At 46.5% G+C, this 21,751-nt stretch overlaps 1 protein-coding gene across 1 annotated transcript in view; it reads right to left on the bottom strand.

The window, feature by feature from the left end:
* CCT5 (chaperonin containing TCP1 subunit 5) overlaps window positions 1-21,751 on the bottom strand; it is a 120,208-nt gene that overhangs the window by 58,581 nt on the left and 39,876 nt on the right. The window contains exon 8 of the mRNA XM_069613732.1: window positions 1,672-1,857. Within this exon, the coding sequence (XP_069469833.1) occupies window positions 1,672-1,857 (186 nt within the window). The remainder of the gene's footprint in view (window positions 1-1,671; window positions 1,858-21,751) is intronic.

Raw genomic sequence — 21,751 nt, 5'->3', positions numbered from 1 at the left:
TCCAAGGAAGGGAGGAATTCACACATTTGACAATTCTTCCTAACAGCCTTTTTAACAAATTCTAACAAAAAAAAAAAAAAAGAAAAAAAAATGGATGTTAACTAAAGAAATAATCATCTATAACTGAAACCTTGAGTGAACGCGTTACTTGGTTACCTGTATTTACGAATGACATTGCTACAGCTCACATTTACCCCTCTTGAGATAGGCCAGTCACACTACCATCTTGTGAAGTACAGACCTATACGAAAAGGTGGTCACCTAGTACCAAGCAGATAAGTGTTGTGTAGTCTCACACAGTGTTACTACACCAATTCTTACCCAACACCGTGCTGCACACGTCGCCGTTCTCAGTTGAGGCCTGGAACTTGGGATATCTTCAGCTTCTGCAACAAGACTTACCTCAGCGAAATTACGTGGTCCTCGCATCAATGGGACCAGAGAAAGAGGGGACATCTGACCACAGCAAGTAAATCCCTTTGCATCGCTGTGCATTGGTGGCAATCGTCCAAAACTGCTTACCTACATCCATTCCTGTCCTGAGGAGCCCTGCATAGAGTTCTGCTGCATTCAACTGGAAGACCTTGCACCAGCATTAGACACAGACCAGAGATCTGCTCGAACTTGCAACCCCTGGAAATCAAGGGCTGAGGCTGACAGTTGGAAAAGTGTTCTTTGACCTACCTTTGTGTTTGTTGACCTTTTAAACCATACGGCTCATTCCTGAAAGTTTGACGACTTGGGAGTGACTGGGTACTTAAATGAGCACTGTGTAAACCAAGTAGGTTGCCATATCTACCCCTGCATTACACATGACATTGAGAACCAGCTCTTTATGTGCAAGAGGAGATGGCCATGCATAAGGATGGCTCTCTGCAATTTCTTCTGTTTGTTTATTCTTTGTGAGATGTGCTACTTTCTCTGAAAAATGGCATATACATAAGGGGGGAGAGAGGGAGAAGGATGTATAATATAAAAACAGCAAGAAAAAATAACTCATGAACGGAAGGAGGAATAGAAAAGAAATCTAGTTGCAAGCTACTAGCTAGGCATGAAAAGTCACCCAGCACGCTATTTCTTGACAATATCAATAGCTGATGGGCCAGTGGGGAGGGTTCCATGTGTTAATATCCCCCGCAAGAATATCAACATTTTTGCGGTGATATTGAGCCATGGACCCTGCGGGGACTCCCCCGCAACCCTTGCTCCCACAAATGATTCTCCCCCCCCCCCCCCCCAAAAAACAAAAACTTGCTTATGGCGAGACAAACGACCATATATATAGCGATATTTTTTGGTGGGGATAATATGTAGGGATACCATGGGAAGTACATTTTGAGAACTGAAAGGAAGGATAAAAATGAAAATGTAATTTGACTCAAGTGGCTGTTGCAAATTAAATGAAATCTGGAAGCAGAGCTAAAAAGCATTAAATCCCACAAGCCAATAGGGTTTTTTCAAAGAAAGAATATTCCATGCAGTATGTGCAAAGGCGGGCAACGACTTGGGTAAAAAGTTTAAAGATTTAACTGAATTGACAGTAAGCTTATTAACTGTATGGCATAAGGGACTTTGTTTTGTCTCCAAGATATGCAAGTTTATATTTAAATATTGCAACCCTGTATTGATGTAAGGTCTAGAATCTAAAAGAATGCAAGTAAAAAAACTCACCATTTTATTTCCTCCTCTGATAAAAATGGTTACAGCTCTAGAATTCTTGCACTGTTCAATAACCAGCATTTTATCCTTGGTTGTTCCAAATGAAATCTCTTTGACAATTCCAGCAAAACCAAGCTTCTCTGGTGTGAGTTCAGAAAAACGAGGAACAATTCGACCTCCTGTGGCAATTGCAATCAACTACAAAAATAAAATCAAGCAAAGGACATTTAATATTCTCAGTGTGGTACAAATCGGCAGGCAGTGGTAATCTCCAATAGCTTGAAAAGTAGTACATTACAAGTACAAAAAGTAAAATAAGGTACTTGCCTGCAACCATTTCTCTTTAGGATTGGCCTAGTTAATTGAATCACTTGCTTACAATATTTTGCTAGAAACCAAAGTTGGATGTTTGATGGTTATGTTAAATCGGATTGATAATGTCCACCAGAGAATAATTCAAACGACCTGGTCAGTGCCATGCTTTGAAATTACCCTTTAGGAGTTGCAGTTGCTCAGAGGGAGTTGGCCAGCCCATAACCAGGAATGTGTTGGGTGGTGCAACCTCCCCCCCCCCCCGCACCTAGTAATGTTATGGATTACAATTATTGTATTGTAGTCGTGTATATAGTGCCACCCCCCCGCCCCCCCATTTGCACAGCCTCAATGCATTTTGAGGCTGGAATGCCCTCAGGGACCAAACTCCAGGTATGGGAACGTTCTAAGAGCAGGCTTAAGATGGTCGTTAGGAAAGATTGGACACAACAACCTGTGGGTGCACTACAACAACCTTGACTCCCTGGCAATATGAACCCAAGTCTATACTACACAGGTTGGTAGTGTGGCTGAGCACCCAGGCTCATCTCAAGCGGGGTCAATGTGATCAGTAGGGTTGTTTCAGTGACAAAAACACTTGAACTCAAGATTTGATTAAACAATTTGACAATTATGTAAGCCTTCTTCAGAAAGGAGCAAAACATGTAACACTGTTTCTCTAAATCAGATGATACCCATTGGGGATGGCACACACACTTCCTAAACCCTCAGGTGACTTAAATAGCTAGGACACTATGGACATTCATTTATCACTGGTACATTTATAGCAATACTGAGTTTGGTGCAAAGGTTAGATAGTGAAATAAAACAAAGTTTAACAACGAATTCATAAACAGGTAAGTACTTTTGGAACCGTCCAATGTCAAGTCAATTTAACCCTTTCCTGGGGTTAAGGTAAAGTCGGAGTCAAAAGGTAAGAAGAGCCTCTCTGAGCGAGGACAGTCAATGTTCGTTGAACTAAGTCTAGGGAAGCTGAAGATCTTTGCAGGTAGGTAAACGTTTTTAGAAAAGTTTGTAGAAATAAAATTCACTTGAAGGGCCACAAGCTGGGAGGCTTGCGAGGGGCAAAGATGCAAGCAACTCTGCAAAAGAAACCAAGACAAGTCTCAACTGAGACCAAGTAAGGCTACAACACAATAGGTAAGTTCTTAGACTTTACAGTACCTTTGGTTAGAAGAAATGGTTCGAGCTGGCTTCTGTTCCTGTACAGCTCTGCAGAGCCTGGGCCTCTGTTGTGGGGACAAGAGGGAGGACGTCTGGGGACTCCTGCAATGGGAAGATCAGCGGCAGCAATGGGCAATCTTCAATCCAGTGGCATTTCAGCTCCTCACCTCTGACAGCAAATCGCAACACCGCAGCTCTCGGATTCCACTTCAGACTTCCTTGCGTCTGGTGTCCAGAACTGTTGAGGTGGCAAAGGCTTGGTCAGTCCTGCTTCAGGGAAGTCCGGAGGATCTTTCTGGCACTCGGGTCCGACTTAGAAGCAATCCACTCGATTTGGTGTTCCTCTCCCTGGTACTTCGGTTCCAGCAGCACTACAGCCAGATCAGAGAGGATGTCCAAATTGGAGTCGATTGGTCCCACCAACTCAAATGGAGAAGTTGCCCTTGCAAGGCTTCTCTAGTAGAAACGAATTCGGAGCTTCAGCACAGCAGTAGGGCTTCACCAGGCAAACCAACAGTCCAGCAGTTTGTCAGGCAAAGTTTTCATGCAGTACCCTCTGGGACCAATACACAACTAGGACTACAGGTATAAGCAAAACCAACCTTTGGTATAAGTCTGTACCATACTGGTAGCGAGTTGAGCAGCCAGGCTTATCTCAAGGGGGAATGTGAGCTGTAACGATGTTACACAGGTCTACCATCACAAGTATTCAAATAGACTTATACTCAAGGTTTTTTTGAAAAAAAAAAATGTATTACACAGTCAGTTAGAAAACATTCACTAAAAGGAGGCAATCAATACCACAAAAATATACTACAATACTTCACACTATCCGGGTCTGAGGCTTTTAAACTATTTTGAAGGAGGAGCAAAATGTCATTCAGAGCATTTGAAGTAGGAGCAAAAGGGCATTAGTAGAATTATTCTTAAACAGTGCAAATAGTTTGAGTTCACCAGAGAGGTTGTTCCAATGCAATAGGTAGGCCAAAGTCAATGGCCTAGTGTCTTGTAAGTAAAAATGGTTCTGGTAGTTAAACTGAAAAGTCTTTGCCATGGTTCTCAGTAGTTCATAGAAGAAAGATTCATACATCGCGTCACAAGCCGACAAGGCCTGCAAGTTGTCAAAGTTTCACGCACTTTCGCAGTGAGAGGTTAGTTCTCTCGGTCTGGTTTTCACAGTTGCTTATTTTGAAGAAAAGGTAGATGCAACAGAGGAAGAGGACTTCTGTTCTTGGCAGTTCCTGCAGATCTCGCTGTTCCTGAGCCTCAGTCGTGGTGACAAGAGGCAGGATTTCATAGGTGGAGAGGGGTGGGGGAGGGGAGAGAGGGACAACTCCTGCACTGCATGGGGACTGGTCAAAGCTGGCAAACTGTCTGTTCTCCTCCCTGGCTATTCGGTTTCCTGCAGTACTCTGAGGAAAATACAACCAGCTCCGAGAATGGTGCCCAGGTGGCCTACTAGTTGATTAGTCTAGGGAGAATTCTCATAAGAGTGCCAATTCCCTTCACCTTAGACACCCCCAGCAACTTTGCTGGATTTTGAGGACTTTATTTCATTACCTGGAAAGAGTGCGCCTTTTTCCCCACTCATTTTGTTGTGTTTTACACTTTGGTTAAGAATGAAGAAACAAATGCAGCTGAAGTCGTTGGTTCCTGGCAGTTCTTGCAGATCTCACTGTTCCTGAGCCACAGTGGTGGGGACAAGATGGAGGACGTTGGGGGACTCTTGCACTGCATGGGATTGTCGGACAATGCAAACAAAATGAAGTCACTTCAAGCACACAAGCTGGTGTCCTTTCCCCAGGTTAATCCTAACTAGCTTCGAGAATGGTATCCAGGTGGCTTACGAGTTGATTGGTCCCACCAACTCAAAGGAAGACGTCGTCCTTGAAGGGCTTGTCTGTCGAGATGAACTTGGCGATTCAGACCTGCAGCAGGGCTTCACCGGGCAACCCAACGGTGCAGGCGTTGCAGCAGCCGTCCTCTTCCAGCTCGTCTTCGGTTCTTCCGTTCCAGTGGTTGACTGCCAAGAGACTCTCCTTTTAAACAGTTTTCTCCCATTCATTCCAGCCTAGCTGTCACTCACCCAGCAGGGTGGCTGTCCTTGCCCAACAGCTAGCCAATCATGCCAGAGTGCATTTGGGTCTCCTAGGAGACTAAGCACAGGGAGTTTCAGGCACCTCCCTCACTGCCTCCCACCCCAGACACTCAGGCGCCAGAGGCGGTCTTCAGTCCTGAAGCCCTCCAAAAAGCATAGAAACAAAGGGACCAAAACTGGTTTGGCGCGCAGAGAAACTCTAGAAGGACCTTTCCAAAAAGAAGAATGGCGGAAAAAGGACCGGGACCCGTTTAAACAAAGGAGGCTCAGACGCCATCTTTAAAAACATGGCTCATGTGATTTAACGCTACCGGTGCCTGCGGTCGGGAAAAATTCATGGTAGTTTGTTTTAAAACCACTGCCACTTCGAGAGGAAAGGGTAGCATTGGACTGCTACATGTGTTTCTAGACATAGGGAATACTAGGTAACCCCTCCAGCACTATTGTAAGATAGTGTGTGCTGGGTCTAGGAATTTAAAAAGACTAGTAAAGTCAATTTAACTTTACTTTCTCTGGGAAACAGTTTATCCCAGAGAAGGTATTTAAACCTCTGGGAAGTCTAGAAAAGACATCCCTGTGTCACTGCACTGAGGGTGTGGTGTAACATGAAAATATGCCTATGGAGTTCTCTTAAAACTCCATAAAAGAACACAAGAGTAAAACACATCAAAATACATGAGTGGGGAAAAACGGCTCCCACTCTTTGAAGGTAACAAAAATCGAGTCCTCAAAATCCAGCAAAGTTGCTGGGGGTCTCTAAAGTGAAGGGAATTCTCACATTTATGAGAATTCTCCCTAACACACGACAAGACCGAGGACCGAGTACCTGAATGATAGATGAGAAAAGACAAAGGATCCGTGCGAGGAATTACTTAGCGAAGCTGAACCCAGGAGCACTGGTGAATTCGGCCTGTTCCCATCTACGTGGAAAAGGGTGTTGGGGTGTGGCGCCGGAGGGCGGAGTCAGGGCCGCACCGCTCTAAATTTAAAGCCGAAGGAGGTTTTTCTGGTGAAAAAGGTTCTGTCTCATGTCCCTTGGAAGGGACGCCCATACAGTTTGGAGGAAAGGGGATGTGACAGGGTTCTAGAAATTGGGCCTTTTGCCTAGAAAAAAGAGAATAAGTGTTTAAGTTACTTGCAAAAGAATTTGGTTGGTAACTAAATCGGAGTGAACAGTTCTTACTTACCTTGAATGGGTGTTGCACTATTCTGAAAAGTATATGCAACATCTTTCTTTCCTTAGAAACTGTTCTAACAGAAAGTAGATGCAAGGGTATATTACTCAACTGATTTGGTTGTGCCTCTTCCCAAAGTAAAGCTGTTGGTTTTACTTTATTATTCCGATTAGGATAAAATTGTATGAGTGTTCCCCAATTGGGTCTTGCTTCTCCAGACTTGCTGTTAGTCTGTCCAGAATAAATCTGCATTAGGTTTTACCTACCTAGAATAACTTCATGAAGTGTAACATTGGGTTTCTTTCCCTGGTCTGTTTTAGACACACAAAGAGTCTTAGGTTTATACCAGCCCCAAGTTGCCGATTGTTCCTTGTAAAAGTATATGGGTTTTACTTACCTTGAGTTAGCTTTTACTGCTCATCTCAACCTGTGTGTCACTGATCTCAAAAGCATCTAATTGGACATTACATCCTTAGGTTTGACTCACCTAGTATAACGGCTGTAGTTAGTTTATTTTTACTCTACCTAGAATAACCACTATTCACAAACATTGTCCAGTTCACCAATTGTGTCATTTTTGTTACTGAGTGTCACAACTGGTAGGGTCGACTACCCTTGAATTACTGAATGTAATCTGTAAGGTAACCATTGGTTTTTAGCCCAAGAACAGGTTTGAACTATACTGAATGTGTATGAAAAGGATCAACTTCCCTAGAACTACTCTTCAGTGTTCCAAATAAGGTTATATGCTTTGGTCTGTGTACCTTCGAGCATAGTGTTGTGCTTTTATATAATATTATGGTACTCATTGCCCCCAGGATTTAGCTGGACCTACTTGTAAAAAATAAATGGTTTATTTAAATACGATCGTGTTTTAGACCATTTGTATTACAAATTCATTTGTACTGATTCTACAGCCCCCTCCCCCTCCTAAGATGAGCCTGGCTGCTCCGTCTACGCTACCAACATATCCCGGTGGTACAGCCTTCTACTAAGAGTAGAGTCTTGTGCTGCCTCAGTTGAATAGTTCTGATGAAGTTGGGTAGAATTTGTCCTAACACTGAGACTACATAACACTGGTCTACTTGGTACAAGGTAACCCACCTTTTTGTATAGGTCTGTACTCCTCAAGTTGGTAGTGTGACTAGGCAGCCAGGCCCATCTCAAGAGGGGTATCAATGTTTAAATAAGCGTTGATTAAAAAGGGCAAGATGTTAAAAGCGTAAATATACAGTAAGATACTTTTCAGAATCAAACAAGTTAGTGGATACTCTTTGGATATGCTTCTTACACACTTCCTACACCCGGAGGCGACTCCATTCACAAGGACAGTAATGGCATTTATATATCACTAGTTATACTTTGCAGAGAGGAAAGGTTTAAGGAAGGAAAAAGGTAAACAGGTTCTCAGTATATGTGGGGACAACTAAATCTTCCAATGAAATCGAGAAAAGCCTTTCCCAGCAATAACAGTCTAAAACAGGTTACCACTTATCAGGGACAAACATTATCAAAGCAAAGATTCTGCGGGGAGCCAAGACACCAAAGTCAATTCGAGCAGAGGCACTTCTTACATGAAGTCTTGCAGTTAGTCTGTAGAAAAAGGAGTTGTTGGGGGAGTTTGAATCAACTCTAAAAGGTAAGCCACTGCAAGTCTCAACTGAGAACAGCACAGTTTGGAGGTTGTCGGCAGCTACAGGCTCTTTTCAGTTCTCGATAAACAGCACCGCCACGGACCCGATACTGGTTGGGCTTCCTTCACTCCTTGGTTCCTGCACTTTGTGAGGAAACTAGAGCTCTGGTTGTCCTGCTTCTGGACGGATTTCAACTGTTGCACTCTACTACAGATTTCAATACCTGCGACACTCGGTTCCTGCAGCAGCAAAGTAGTACAGCAAATTGGGGAAAATGGTCCAGTGGGGTTAGTCTCGGGGTTAGTTGGTACCACTAAGCCATGGGAAGGTGGTGTCCCTTCTGGCGAATTGAACAGCAGCAGGGCTTCACCGGGCAATTCAAAGGTCCAGGAGGATGCAGCAAGCTTTGTTCGCGGTTTCTTAATCAAATGTTTCTCCCAGTAGTCGACTGCCTCTAGACCCCAAAACACTCGCCTTAGCAAAGCACAATAGTAGGAAAATTAAACCACTACCACAAGTCATTTAAAGTAGTGAGGGTAACAAACTAAATTACATGAGAAATTAGGATAAGGGGCTACTAGGTAACCCCACCAGTAACTTCACATAAGATGGGGTGTGCTGGACCTACAAAGAGAAAAAGTTAAGTCAATTTCACTACTATTCTTGGTAAGGGTAGTTCACACAGGGAAAGGTATTTAAGCCTTAGGAGAAATCTAAAGGATTTATCTGACAGTGCACTGGAGGTGTTGTGTGTCGTCATATAAAAGGTTGATGCCTATGGAGTTTCAAACAATCCAAATCAGGTCAAAACACAGGAGAGTGACACAAAGGGCTCACTCACTCCAGCGTTAAAATTAAAAAGCTGTAAAGTCCAGCAAAATAGCTGGGGTCTCTAAGGTTGAAGGGCATTGCACAGAAATGAGAATTCTCCCCAACACTTGTGGATGTTTGTTTGCAACGCATCTAGAGAGAATTGAGAGTAGCATGCACCACATCTAGATAGCGATGCCACCAACCAAACCACTAAAATTCTCACCCTTCTGCACCACCTCAAACACTAACCAAACAACCACACCTCTAAAAACACCAAACAGCACACTTCACTACAATGTTGGGGAGAATTCTAAAAAATTAGCCAATTCCCTTCACCTTAAGAGACACCCCCCCGCCCCCCGCAGCAACTTCGCTGGATTTTGAGGACTTTTTTTTTACTTGGAAAGAGTGAGCCTTCCACCCCCGTCATGAATGTTTTACTCTTGTGTTATTGGATTATGGAGTTTCAAGCCAACTCCATAGGCATCTTTTCATGTGTTACACAGCACCCTCAGTACAGTGACACAGGGATGTCTTTAGATTTCCCAAAGGTTTAAATACCTTCTTTGGGATAAACTACCGTTTCCCAGAGAATGTAAGGTTACATTGACTTTACTAGTCTTTAAATTCCTAGATCCAGCACACAATATCTTCCTATAGCGTGCTGGAGGGGTTACCTAGTATCCCTTTGTCTAGAAACTCATGTAGCAGTCAACTGCTACCCTTTTCTATCGAAATGGCCGGTAGCAGTGGTTTTACAAACTACCATGATTTTTCCCGACCGTGAACACCAGTAGCTAAAAATCGCGGGTGCCATGTTTTTTCAAGATGCCGCCTTAAGCCCCTTTGTTTAAACATGTCCCAGTCTTTTTTTCATCATTTCTTTTTGGAAAGGTCTTTATAGTGTCTCTGCACGCCAAACCAGGTTTGGTCCCTTTGTTGCTATGCCTTTGGCGGGCTTCAGGACTGAAGACCGCCTCTGGCGTCTGAGTGTCTACGGTTGGCAGGAATTGAGGGAGGTGCCCGAAACTCCGTGCTTAGTCTCCTAGAAGACCCAAATGCACTCTGGCGTGTTTGGCTGGCTGACTGTCCGGCAAGGACAGCCACCCTGCTGGGTGAGCGACAACTAGGCTGGAATGTAAGGGAGAAAACTGTTTAAAAGGAGTCTCTTGGACTGGAAAGCAGAGTAGACCACTGGAAAGAAAGAACTGAAGAGCTGGAAGAGGACGGCTGCTGCAACTCCTGGACTGTTTTGTCCGGTGAAGCCCTGCTGCAGGTCCGAATTGCTAAGTTCATCTCGACAGAAGCCCCTTCAAGGAAAACTTCTTCCTTTGAGTTGGTGGGACCAATCAACTCATAAGCCACCTGGATACCATTCTCGGAGCTGGTTAGGATTAACCAGGGGGTGGGCGGGGACACCAGCTTGTGTGCTTGAATTACAGCTACTCGAACTGAAGTTACTCCTTTTTTGTCCGCGTTTTCCAACGATCCCGTGCAGGAGTCCTCCGACATCCACCCCCTTGTCCCCACGGCTGAGGCTCAGGAACAGTGAGATCTGCAGGAACTGTCTTCAGCTGCATCTTTTGTTTCATATTAAGTTACTGTGCCAACCCGATTAAGCGAACGCCTCTCTCGCGGCGAAAGCTTTTGGAACTTTCCCAACTTGCAGGCCTAATCATCTTGTGACCCCAACATATGATTTTTTTTTGTACAAACTAACTTTTGCAAAGACTTTACTGTTTACTTCAAGAACTGCTCTTTACTATCCAAGACACTAGTCCATTGACTTTGGCCTATGTCTATTGAACTGAATAGAGTCCTCTAGTGAACTAAAATTATTTGCACTGCCTAAGAAAGTATTTGTGATCTATTCTGCTAACTTGTGCCTTTTTTACTCCCAACGAAAGTAACTGAAATGCCATTTTGCTCCTATTTCAGGGGAGCCTAATATTTTCAGAACTTAATGGTTTGATTTTGAAGTGTGTATAATTAAGTTGCCTCCTAGTGAATGTTTTCTAAATGTTTGTGATAAATTAAAAGTGTTTTACCAAGAAACCTTGAGTTTAAGTGTCTACTTGAACCACTGTGATTGTAAGACCTCTGTCTAACCTCTTGTACTGCTTATATTCCCTCTTGAGACAAGCCTGGCTGCTCAGCTGGCTACCACAAACTGTAGTACAGACTTAAAAACACAAGTTGGTTTTTGCTTACACCTGTAGTCCTGTATGGTGGTCCCAGGGGGTACTCCATGCAATTCTGCCAAACTGCAACAGCAAAATAATTCACACATAGCCCCGCACAACAGAACGGCTACGAACCTAAACGCACACCCAAGCACAGCAAACAGTGATAACCGAACTGAAGCCGCCAAAAGCACATCATTGCCCTCTTGCACTTTTTCCACTGGTTCGCACTAACTCACCCCCCCCCCGGCCCCTTTCCTTTTCAGAGCCGCTCGAGGGGACCACTCCTGTGGTGATAGTGCACGGTACAAATGTCCATCAACATTAACATTGTAACAATTGATAGTGCAAGCCACCACTAGTAAACAGTGGAGTAACATGTAACAGTATACCAGTTTTACTCACTTTGAATGGCGTTTCCCCACCTTCTAAAAATAAGCATTGTTACCATTTTATTATCCTTAGCTGAAGTGTAAAATATTACCAATAGGGTATACCTTGAAATACATTGTGTCTTTATTAAAGTACACCATCGCATTTTGCTTTCCCTGCTCTCCTTTATGGAGAGCGAGTCAAATGTCCGAGTTGCTGGCAGCCCCTCGGAAAGTATATAGGTCTTACTCGGCTTGAATAGCTGCTGCGCTTCTAAACTTCTAACCCTGGGCTGTGCTTTCCCTGAATAGCTTTGGTGTGATCCTAAAAATAAATTCTTACTTACCTTAGAAGAACAGCTTACTAACCAACTAACTTTCTTTCGATTGGATGTTCCTCCCACGTATTCCTCATCTTAGATATATCCTTACCTTCAGCTTTGCTGCTTAGAAAAACATTTTCTCCAGAGGGCGCACTGCTCTAGTCTGCAGCGTCAATGTCCCTTGGCGGTATCCGTTGACGCCATCTGCAGTATAAATGGCTCGAGCCACGCCCGTTGGCCTCAGTTCTGTTTTTCATATATTGTAGTCAATTTATTGACCAAAATTTCTAAAAGGAACTTCGAGTGTAAAACATGTAAACTGTAGTGTGGGGTAGGCTGGGAGGGTCGATGAGGAATACATGGGAGGAACATCCAATCGAAAGAATGTTACAGTTGGTAAGTAACTTGTTCTTTCGAATGGATTGTGTCCTCCCATGTATTCCTCACCTTAGATAGGCTCCCAAAGCAATTTAAATAGGAGGCGGGAGTACCATTAATATTAATCATGTACAGAATGAAGTACTGAGTTTGCAAAGAAACGTCCGTGAGGAAGTTGCGTCAAGGGAGTAGTGCTTTACAAATGTGTGCATGGATGACCAAGTGGCCGCTGCACAAATATCTTGTATAGGGACACCTCTCTAAAGAGCTGTTGAAGTCGCCATGCACCTGATTGAATGAGCCATCAGCCCATCTGGAGGATCTTTCCCAGCCAATCTAGAACATTGTTATAGCTAAAATTATCCATCTGGACAACGTGTGTTTGGTCACTGCCAGCCCTAATTTACGGCCAGTGTATCACACAAAAAGCTGGACAAACTGAAAGAATTTTGCCAGCCGCGATATACGATATAACGCGCCTATACACGAGTGTTTTCGGCAGAGGACGCCGTGCGTCGATGTCGTCGAGTCAATGGTCCCTCATCGGGTGTATAAGTAGCATGCGCGGCGCCCGTTGGCCTCAGTTCTGTCGTCCCCCCCTTTTTTTGCCTGTTATCTTGTACTGTGTAGATTGCGCCGGTATCAGCCTCGCGAGAGATGGCAATAACCCAGAAAAATCTACAGAGGGGTAGGTTGGGAGGGCGATGAGGAATACGTTGGAAGAACATCCAATCGAAAGAACGTTACCAGTTGGTTAAGTAATTTGTTCTTCGAGTAGATTGTGGCCTCCAATATATTCCTCATTTTAGATAGACTCCCAAAGCAGTATTTGGTTACTTTCTCCGGAGGAGGGGTTAGATAGATAATAAAAAAAATATATATATATCAATGCCTTTAGATGGCGGAATAAAGCACTGCTTTTCCAAATGTCAGCTCCCTAGACTGGGAAGCATCCAGGCTATAGAATTTTGAGAAGCTGTGAAGTGGAGACCAAGTTGCTGCTTCGCAAATGGACCTTATTGGGACACCTCTTTGAAGGGCCGTGGAAGAAGCGATGCCTCTGGTGGAATGAGCCCTCAACCCTTCTTGTGGGTCTTTTTGTGCTAGTCTGTAGCATTCTGAAATGCAAAGTACAATCCAGCGTGAAATTGTCTGTTTAGTTACCGATTGACCCAGTTTCCTTCCTGTGTAGCCTATAAACAACTGGTTGTCCACTCTAAGCCTAGAAAGTCTAGAGATATAAAAGCTTAAAGCTCTTTTTGGATCCAGTCTGTGTAATCTTTCTTCCTCCTTAGAAGGATGAGGTGGAGGATAGAATGAAGGTAAACAATTTTCTGACAAATGAAAATCAGATATTACTTTTGGTAAATATGATGGTTTAACCCTCAATACAACCCTGTCCTTATGGAACACAGTATAGGGTGGTCCAGAAGACAGTGCCTGCAATTCGCTCACTCTTCTTGCCGATGTTAGAGCAACTAAAAAGGCAGTTTTTCATGTTGGTAATCTTAATGGACACGTGTGCATAGGCTCAAAAGGGGCACACATTAAGAATTTTAGGACTAAATTTAGATCCCAAATCGGTACTTGAAATGGGTGAGGAGGAAACACATTAGTGAGACCTCAAAGGAATTTTGAAGTAGGAGCATTCTTCTGATGAGCGCTTGAAAATGGAAAGTGCTGCAGGGTAACCTTTTATTGTTCCGATATTCAGACCTCTATGTGCTAGGGTCAGAAGGAAAGATAGTACTTCCGGAATAGAACATAGAAAAGGATCGACATTCTTTTCCCTGCACCAGTTGCAAAACTTTTTCCAACGGCAACGGTATAGAGAATTTGTTGCTGGCCTTCTTGCCGAAAGCAACACCTCCATAACATCTGGAAGGTTCCAATCTCTGTATCTTAGCCTTTCAGATACCAAGCATGAAGGCTGAGTGTTCTGACCTCTGGGTGGAGAACCTGACCCATTTGAGAGAGAAGGTTCTCTGAGGAAGACATACTGGAGGACAGATGACATCTAGAAGGTCCGGATACCACGTTCTCCTGCCACAATCCGGGGCAATTAAGATCATGGGGTTCCCGAAGCGTCTCAGCCTCCTGATGACCTGAGGAATGAAGGGAATCTGAGGGAACGCGTACAATAGTGGGAAATTCCAATCCACCACGAACGTGTCCCTCAGGGCTCCTCTCGGGGGAAATTCCCTTGAGCAATACCTTTCACATTTTCAGTTGGTACTGGTTGCGAATAGGTCTACCTGAGGGGTTCCCCAAAGGGCAAAGATCTCTTGAATAACTTCCTGAGCCAGTTCCCATTCGTGGGACACCGTGCTCTGCCTGCTCAGAGCATCTGCCGTCATATTCTCTTCCTCGGCTAGATGAATTGCCGTTAAAGAGATTCCCTCCTGAATTGCCCAATACCAGAGCTGCATTGCCTCTCTGCACAGGGGTAGTGACCCCACACCACCTCTTTTGTTTAGTGCATGATTGTCATTATCAGGAGATTCTTTCCCCTGACAGATGGCAGGAAGGCCTTCAGCGCTAGTCTGATTGCCCTCAGCTCTAAAAGGTTGATATGTAGTTTGGACTCCGCTGGAGACCAACGACCGTTGATTGTCAAATCGGTGGCATGATCGCCCCACCCCAGGAGTGAGGCGTCCGTCACTACTGTGATCTCTGGCCATGGTTGCCAAAAAGATTCTCCTTTTAGGATGTTCTCTGTACAGGTCCACCGTAGGTGGTCTTGTCTGACCTTCTTCGGAATCTGAAGATCCGTCATTTGACCCGAGAACTGGGACCACCGAGTCTTTAGGGCCCATTGAAGGGATCTCATCCTCAAGCGTGCCTCTGGCATCAGAAAGATGCAGGATGCCATGAGGCCGAGCAATCTTAAAAAGTCGTAAGCCTGGAGATTTTGGGGAATTTGGAAACCATCTGAAGAATGTCTTGAGCCCTCGTCTTGGGAGGCAAGCTCTTTCCCCAAGGATGTGTCTAGTACAGCTCCTATGTACTGAAGCTGTTGGGAAGGTGTCATTTGAGACTTCTTGAAATTGAGGGAGAAGCCCAGTTTGTGGAGGAAGTGGCAGGTGACTTTCAGATGATCCAGTGCTTGCTCGGCAGAGCACGCTCTGATCAACCAATCGTCCAGGTAGGGGTAGACATGAATCCCCCCCTCTCCTGAGGTGCGCTGCCACCACTACCATTAACTTGGTGAAGACCCTCGGGGCGGAGGTCAAACCGAATGGCAGGACTCGAAACAGATAGTGAGTCGCCAACTACGAACCTCAGGTATTTTCTGCGTTTGAGATGAATCGGCACATGAAAATAAGCATCCTGGAGGTCCAATGACACCAACCAGTCCTGGAGTTGAAGGGCCTGAAGGATCTGAGAAAGGGTAACCATCTTGAATTTGTCTTTCCTGAGGAACTTGTTCAAGTTTCTTAAGTCCAAGATGGGTCTCAGTCCTCCGTCCTTTTCGGGGATCAAAAAAATACAGGGAGTACCATCCGTTCCTCTCCGCTGCAGGTACTGGTTCTATAGCACCTTTCCCCAGCAGGGTTAGAACTTCCTGCTGTAGGAGCGGGTTTGAAAACTTCAACGGGCGTCTCCCTGGTGCATTGCTTTGAGGTTGCTTTAGAAAAGGAAGGCAGTAGCCTTGGGCTATTATTTCTAGAGCCCAAACATCTGAAGTAATGGCTCGCCATTCTTGCAGATGCTGCGACAGCCTGCCTCCTACAGGTGTTTTGTGGTGCAAGTCCTCAAAGTGGTTTTGTGGTGGATGTTGCAGCCGCTGATGGCAAAGAGGCTGCAGCTGGCTTAGCACGTTTTCCTCGTCCACCACGAGTGGCCTTTCTTTGGGCCCTTTGACTGGCCATTCCTCTCGTCTTTCCATATGAGGTGTAATAACGATAGGATCGTCCCCTCCACGATTTCCCTTGCGCACGAAAAGGCTGAGGTTGCCCAATAGCAGCTCCTAAAGATTTGGCCGCTGCTTTTGAAGTCTGCAACCTCTCAAGGCGCTCGTCAGCCTTGTTGCCAAAAAGGTGAGACCCGTCAAAAGGCATGTTCAGAAGGCGGTTCTGTACGTCCGGTGCAAAACCTGACTTCCGTAACCACGCAAACCTGCGCATTACCGTGCTAGTGCCCATGGACCTGCTTACACTGCATGGCCTCCTTTCCATCTGCAACGATGGCTAGGAAACCTTCCCTTTCTTCCCCTTCTGGTATGTGCTCCGCCGCCATTGCGATGCACTCCCACAGTGTACGAAAGTTTTGCCAAGGGACATGTGGAGTTGACAGATTTTAATGCCATGCTCCCGGCTGAAAATACCTTCCGGGCCCAACCATCCACACGCTTATCGTCCCTGTCTGGAGGGATAGATGGGTACGCAAGTTTGTTGGAAGCTGTGGCTGCCTATATGACCAGACTCTCGGGAGTTGGATGTTTTGACATATAGCCGAGGTCGCTACTGGCTGGGCGGTATTTTGATGTGAGGGAATTTACAGGAGGAATTGAATCCAGAGTTTCCCAATTCTTGGCCACCCTGTTTTGTAAGGCTACATGAAAAGGTAGTACTGGATCTTCAGTGGGACCATGGTCCAATATGTCTTAAATCATCTTGAACGAATTGGGCTGGTGGTCTAGCCCATCCCAAGTAATCTACCACCTTGGTCATTAACTGACAGTAAGATGGACTGGCATGCTCTCCTGAATCTGGCCTACCAAAGTCATTCTCAGGAGAAGTGTCAATGCCACTTGCATTATGTAAAGACTCCACCAAATCCCCCATTCTTCTTTCCTCTGAGATCAAGCATTCTGGGACATTTGGGGTGCCATATTCCAATCCAAAAAGGTACATTTTCCTCCTCGGAGCTCTCCTATTCCTCAAAAATTGAGGTCAAGGATTTGAAAAACTCCTTCCTAGGGACAAGCTTGAAAACCTTCTCTGGAAGAGGAGGAAGAAGTGTAGTACCAGGCTCTGAAGAAATTACATGCTTTGTAACTTTCTCCTTCTCTTTTTGTGGCTGCCCTGGCTTGGTTGGAGCCTTTGGCGCCGAGGGTTTCGACGTCGATAAAGGAGTCGACGGCATTGTGGTCGTCGACAGGGTCTGCTTTGAGGCAGTCTTCGACGATTTTCCCTTTGAGGTGTGACAGGTCTCGGACGGCGTCGGTGACCTCGAGCGGGCGACTCCTGAAAGGTTCCCCATACTTCCTTTTACGATCACCCGGGCTCAAGGGCGCGCGAGTGTCGGACGCTCCCGGCCGGCTTCCAAAGAAGGCGCAGACCGAGGCTTTGCCTTCTCAAACACCATCATTTTGACCCTGAATGCTTCCCACTCTTCAGAAGACTAATGTTTCGTGGGGCATTTCATTTTTTTTTCTTTTTTTTTCGGACACTCGTCTGACGAGGTGGACCTGTGGTGTAATTTCTTCGATTTTTTTTTTTTACATAGACGAGCGATGAGAATCGCTTCGGTATCTAGATGGATCCCTTTCGGGTCTAGGAGATTTCTCCTCATGGGGTCTCGACTCGACGCTAGGGGCTTTTCGATCCTTCCGACCTAACTGTAGCTTTCCTCTTTCTCGCAAGGCCTTCCCCGTCATCGCCTGACACTTCAAACAGGCCTCCACGTCGTGGCCTTCTCCGAGGCACCACAAACACTTGCGGTGCGGGTCCGTGATCGACATTTTTGAGCCGCACGACTTGCATTTCTTGAAACCTGATCTCGGGGTCGGTGTTGATGACGAGGACATATTTCTTTCTGTTCATAAATATATTCTTCACAGAACTCAAGGCGCGCCGAATGTCCGAAGCAACGCAACTGCGGAAAAACGGAACTGAGGCCAATGGGCGCCACGCGTGCTACTTCTACACCTGATGAAGTCACCCTCGACAGAGGCCTTTGTGGGACCATCGAATCGACTCACGGCGCCCTTTGCTGAAAACATTTCCGAAGAGCAGCAAAGCTGGATGGAATACATCTAAGATGAGGACTACGTTGGACACAATCCACTCGAAATGAATACATTTAGATCCCACACAGGTACTTGAAAGGTTATTGGAGCAAACACATTAGTGGCGCAGCTAAATAACATTTTATCGTGCCAACTTGGAGCACCAAATTGGACAAATTTAAAAGAAAAGACAATATTGTAGTAATATTACATTGAATGAAAAGGGTCCACATTCTCATCTCTGCACCAGTTACTGAATTTGTTCAAACGACACGGTACAGAGATTTAGTTGCTGGCCTTCTGGCTGAAAGTAAAATCTCCAATTAGGTCATCCGGAAGGTCCCAATCCTTGTAGCTCAGCCTCTCAGAAGCCATGCACGAAGGCTGAGTGTCTTGACCTCTGGCTGGAGAACCCGACCTTCCTCTCGCGAGGGAAGTTCCTCTTTGTGGAAGACGTATTGGAGGGCAGATGAACATGTCCAGAAGGTCCCGGTACCATTAGGATTATGCATTTCCCGCACTTTAACCTCCTGATTACTTGATGAATCACAGGGACTGGAGGAAACGCGTGCAGGAGTGGAAAGTCCCAGTCCACGAACGCGTCTCCTAGAGCTCCTCTTAGGGGAAAATCCCTTGAGCAGTACAGGTCAACCTAAGGGTAAACTAGGGTTTTTCTCCCCTCGCAGGACTCTCAAACTTAGGTGGACTCTCCACTGTGTACCTAAAACGCATTACTGTCGCTGTTCTTAAATGTGGTAAACTAGGGTTTTTCTCCCCTCGCAGGACTCTCAAACTTAGGTGGACTCTCCACTGTGTACCTAAAACGCATTACTGTTGCTGTTCTTAAATGTGGTAAACTTGTGCTTGCCGCTCTCTTCCTGTCTGCAGGCTCTCACATCGTCTGTCTTCCCCCCCACTCCCTCCTACTCTATGGTGCTCTCCATCTCGCCTATCTTCTCTAACTGCTTCTCTATTGACTATCCTGCTCTCCTCACTAAATCTGGTAGGAAAAAGTTTAAGGACATCCTGGTCTCCAACCCAGGCCTCCCTATCGCTGACACCTACACTAGTGCCTGCTCTAAGGAAACTCTCACTGACATCCTCTTTTTTGTGCCTTCGCCTGACCTATGGACCCTTCATATGGTCTCTGTGCTCTCTTTTTCCTCTTCTCCCATTAATGGTGGCACCCGCTGGGATGTTCTCTTGGCCCCCTTCCACTCTTCTAAGGCCATCATTAATGTCTACGCTAATGGGACCGTCTTGGTCCAAGGCCCTCAGGCCAACCTTCACCTCTTTGATAGACGCTTCCCTCGCCTCATCAACTTCCTCTCCTGCTGTCCCCCCTCCTCTGTCCTCGGCTACCTTGCCTCTACCCTCCCTCCCTGCCCCCTCTTGCTCCTTCTACACCTCTGCAGGGCGTACCTCTGATCTGTACCCCTCCCCGGAAGTCCTTCAAGGATGGCAACCTTCTCCACATTGCCACTCTTAACTCTCGCTCTGCCATCAAGCATTCCTCTGATATCTGTCACCTTCTTGAGGAACTGGACCATGACGTCCTCGGTCTCACTGAGACATGGTTCACAGCCAGTCACCAGCTTTGACACACTCCTACCTGACGGTTACAAGATCCTCTCCGTGCCCAGGACCAACTGTGCAGGGGGGGGGGCGGTTGCCCTTATCTTCCCTGAGTGGATTCCTGCCACTGTCACTCCTACGCAAACCTACTCCTCTTTTGAATGTCTTGTCTGCCGACTCTCTCCTAGCCATTCCCTTACCATGGCTACTATCTATCGGCCACCTGGTCAAATTTCCTCCTTCCTCTCTGAGTGGGCTGACCTCTCCTCCTCACTCCTGTCCACTACCACTCAACTCCTCCTTCTTGGTGACTTCAACATCCACCTAGATGCCTCCTGTCCCCCCCCACTGGACTCTTTCGTGACCTCTGCGACTCTCTCACTCTCTATTCTCCCATCTGGGCCTACTCATTCTGCAGGGCACACTCTTGATGCTCTGATCTCTTCTGACCTTCCCCTCTCAGTCCCTCTCTCCACTCCTTTCTCCTGGAGTGATCACTTTCTCCTATCCTCCCACCTCAACCTCCCTACCCCACAGGCCAAGCCACCCTCATCATTGCAAGCCACCCTCATCATTGCCACCCACCTTCTCGGTCATCCGACCCATGAAGCGCGTGTCAGTTGAGGCTTTCGCTGCCACCTTCTCCCCCCCCCGCCCCTCCCCCTTCGGCTGACTCCCACCCTGACACAGCCCTCTCCTTGCTCCACTCTGCTATTTCTGATACTCTTGATATCCTTGCCCCTGTCATGAGAATCCGTCTGAAGCCCAAAGCCAAATGTAACTCCTGGTATGATTCGGATCTCGTCACCCTAAAACGCAAGTGCAGGGTGGCAGAGAGGAAATGGCGTGCTTCTTGTTCATCCTCTGACAAACTGGCCTGCCGCCTGCTCCAAAGGCAATACCATCTCTCCGTTCTCACCAAGAAGAGAGCCCTTATCCAAGCCCGCATCTCTGCGGCATCTAACAATTCGGCCGAACTCTTTAAAATCTGCAAGGAGCTTGCCACCCCTGCTGCAGTCTCTACCTCTCCTGTCCCCTCCCAGGCCCTCTGTACTGCACTGGCCTCACTTCATCTCTAAACCTCAGGACATCCTGTCCTCACTCTCCTCCTATCCCCTCCCTCCCTCGCTTCCCTGCTCTTCTTCCGGCCCTTCTGCAGCCACCCCTCCTCCCTCCTTCTCTGCCTTTCCCCTTTTCTCTGCTGACGAAGTTTCCAGACAAGTCCGATCTATGAAAGTCTCGTCTAAACAGGTTCACCCCTGTTCCTCCAAAACTATCAAAGGACCACATCGACTCCCTGGCTCCTGCCCTGGCTGACTTTTGCAACCTCTCCTTCGCCTCTGGAGTCTTCCCATCCCCCCCTCAAGCACTCCCTTGTGCACCCTCTTAAGAAACCCTCTGCCGACCCCTCCTGCCCGGCCAACTATCGCCCAATCTCCATCACTCCCTTCCTGGGCAAGCTCCTGGAGAAACTGGCCATCTCCCAGCTTAACCTCCATGCTGAAGCTGTTGGTAGTCTTCATGACCACCAATCCGGCTTCAGAGCGGCCAGAAGCACGGAAACTGCTCTCCTGAACATCCGTGATGACCTGCTCTTGAACCTCGACTCCAACACTCCGTGTGTTCTCATTCTGCTCGATCTCTCTTCTGCCTTTGACACTGTCAACCATGCCATCCTGCTCAACCGTCTCCGCGATAACCTGGGTATCACTGGTCAAGCTCTGGCGTGGCTGACCCCTTTCCTTTCCAATCGACCCTCCCAGGTCCAACTTGGGTCCTTCCTCTGACATCTTTTTCTCCACCTGTGGTGTTCCCCAGGGATCTAATCTCTCTCCCTGGCTTTTCAACCAGTATCTGGCACTTCTTGCCCACCGCATCGCCGCCCTCTTCCCCAACTTTGTGCTATGCGGACGATACCCAGCTCATTTTCAGGCTACCCTCGGCCTCCTCTTCTCCTGCCCTCATCTCTGACTGTCTACTATCCAGGAATGGTGTGCTGCCAACGACCTCCGCCTCAATGCTAGTAAGACTGAGATTCTACTCATCGGCACACCCACTCCCTCCTTCCCTGCAGCTCTCTGGCCAGCCTCTC

The sequence above is a fragment of the Ambystoma mexicanum genome, chromosome 5p, assembly GCF_040938575.1.
Source record: "Ambystoma mexicanum isolate Mex_15411 chromosome 5p, UKY_AmexF1_1, whole genome shotgun sequence".
Classification (NCBI taxonomy): domain Eukaryota; kingdom Metazoa; phylum Chordata; class Amphibia; order Caudata; family Ambystomatidae; genus Ambystoma; species Ambystoma mexicanum.
Note: the sequence above shows the minus strand (reverse complement) of the source record. Positions and strands in the feature narration are given on the sequence as shown.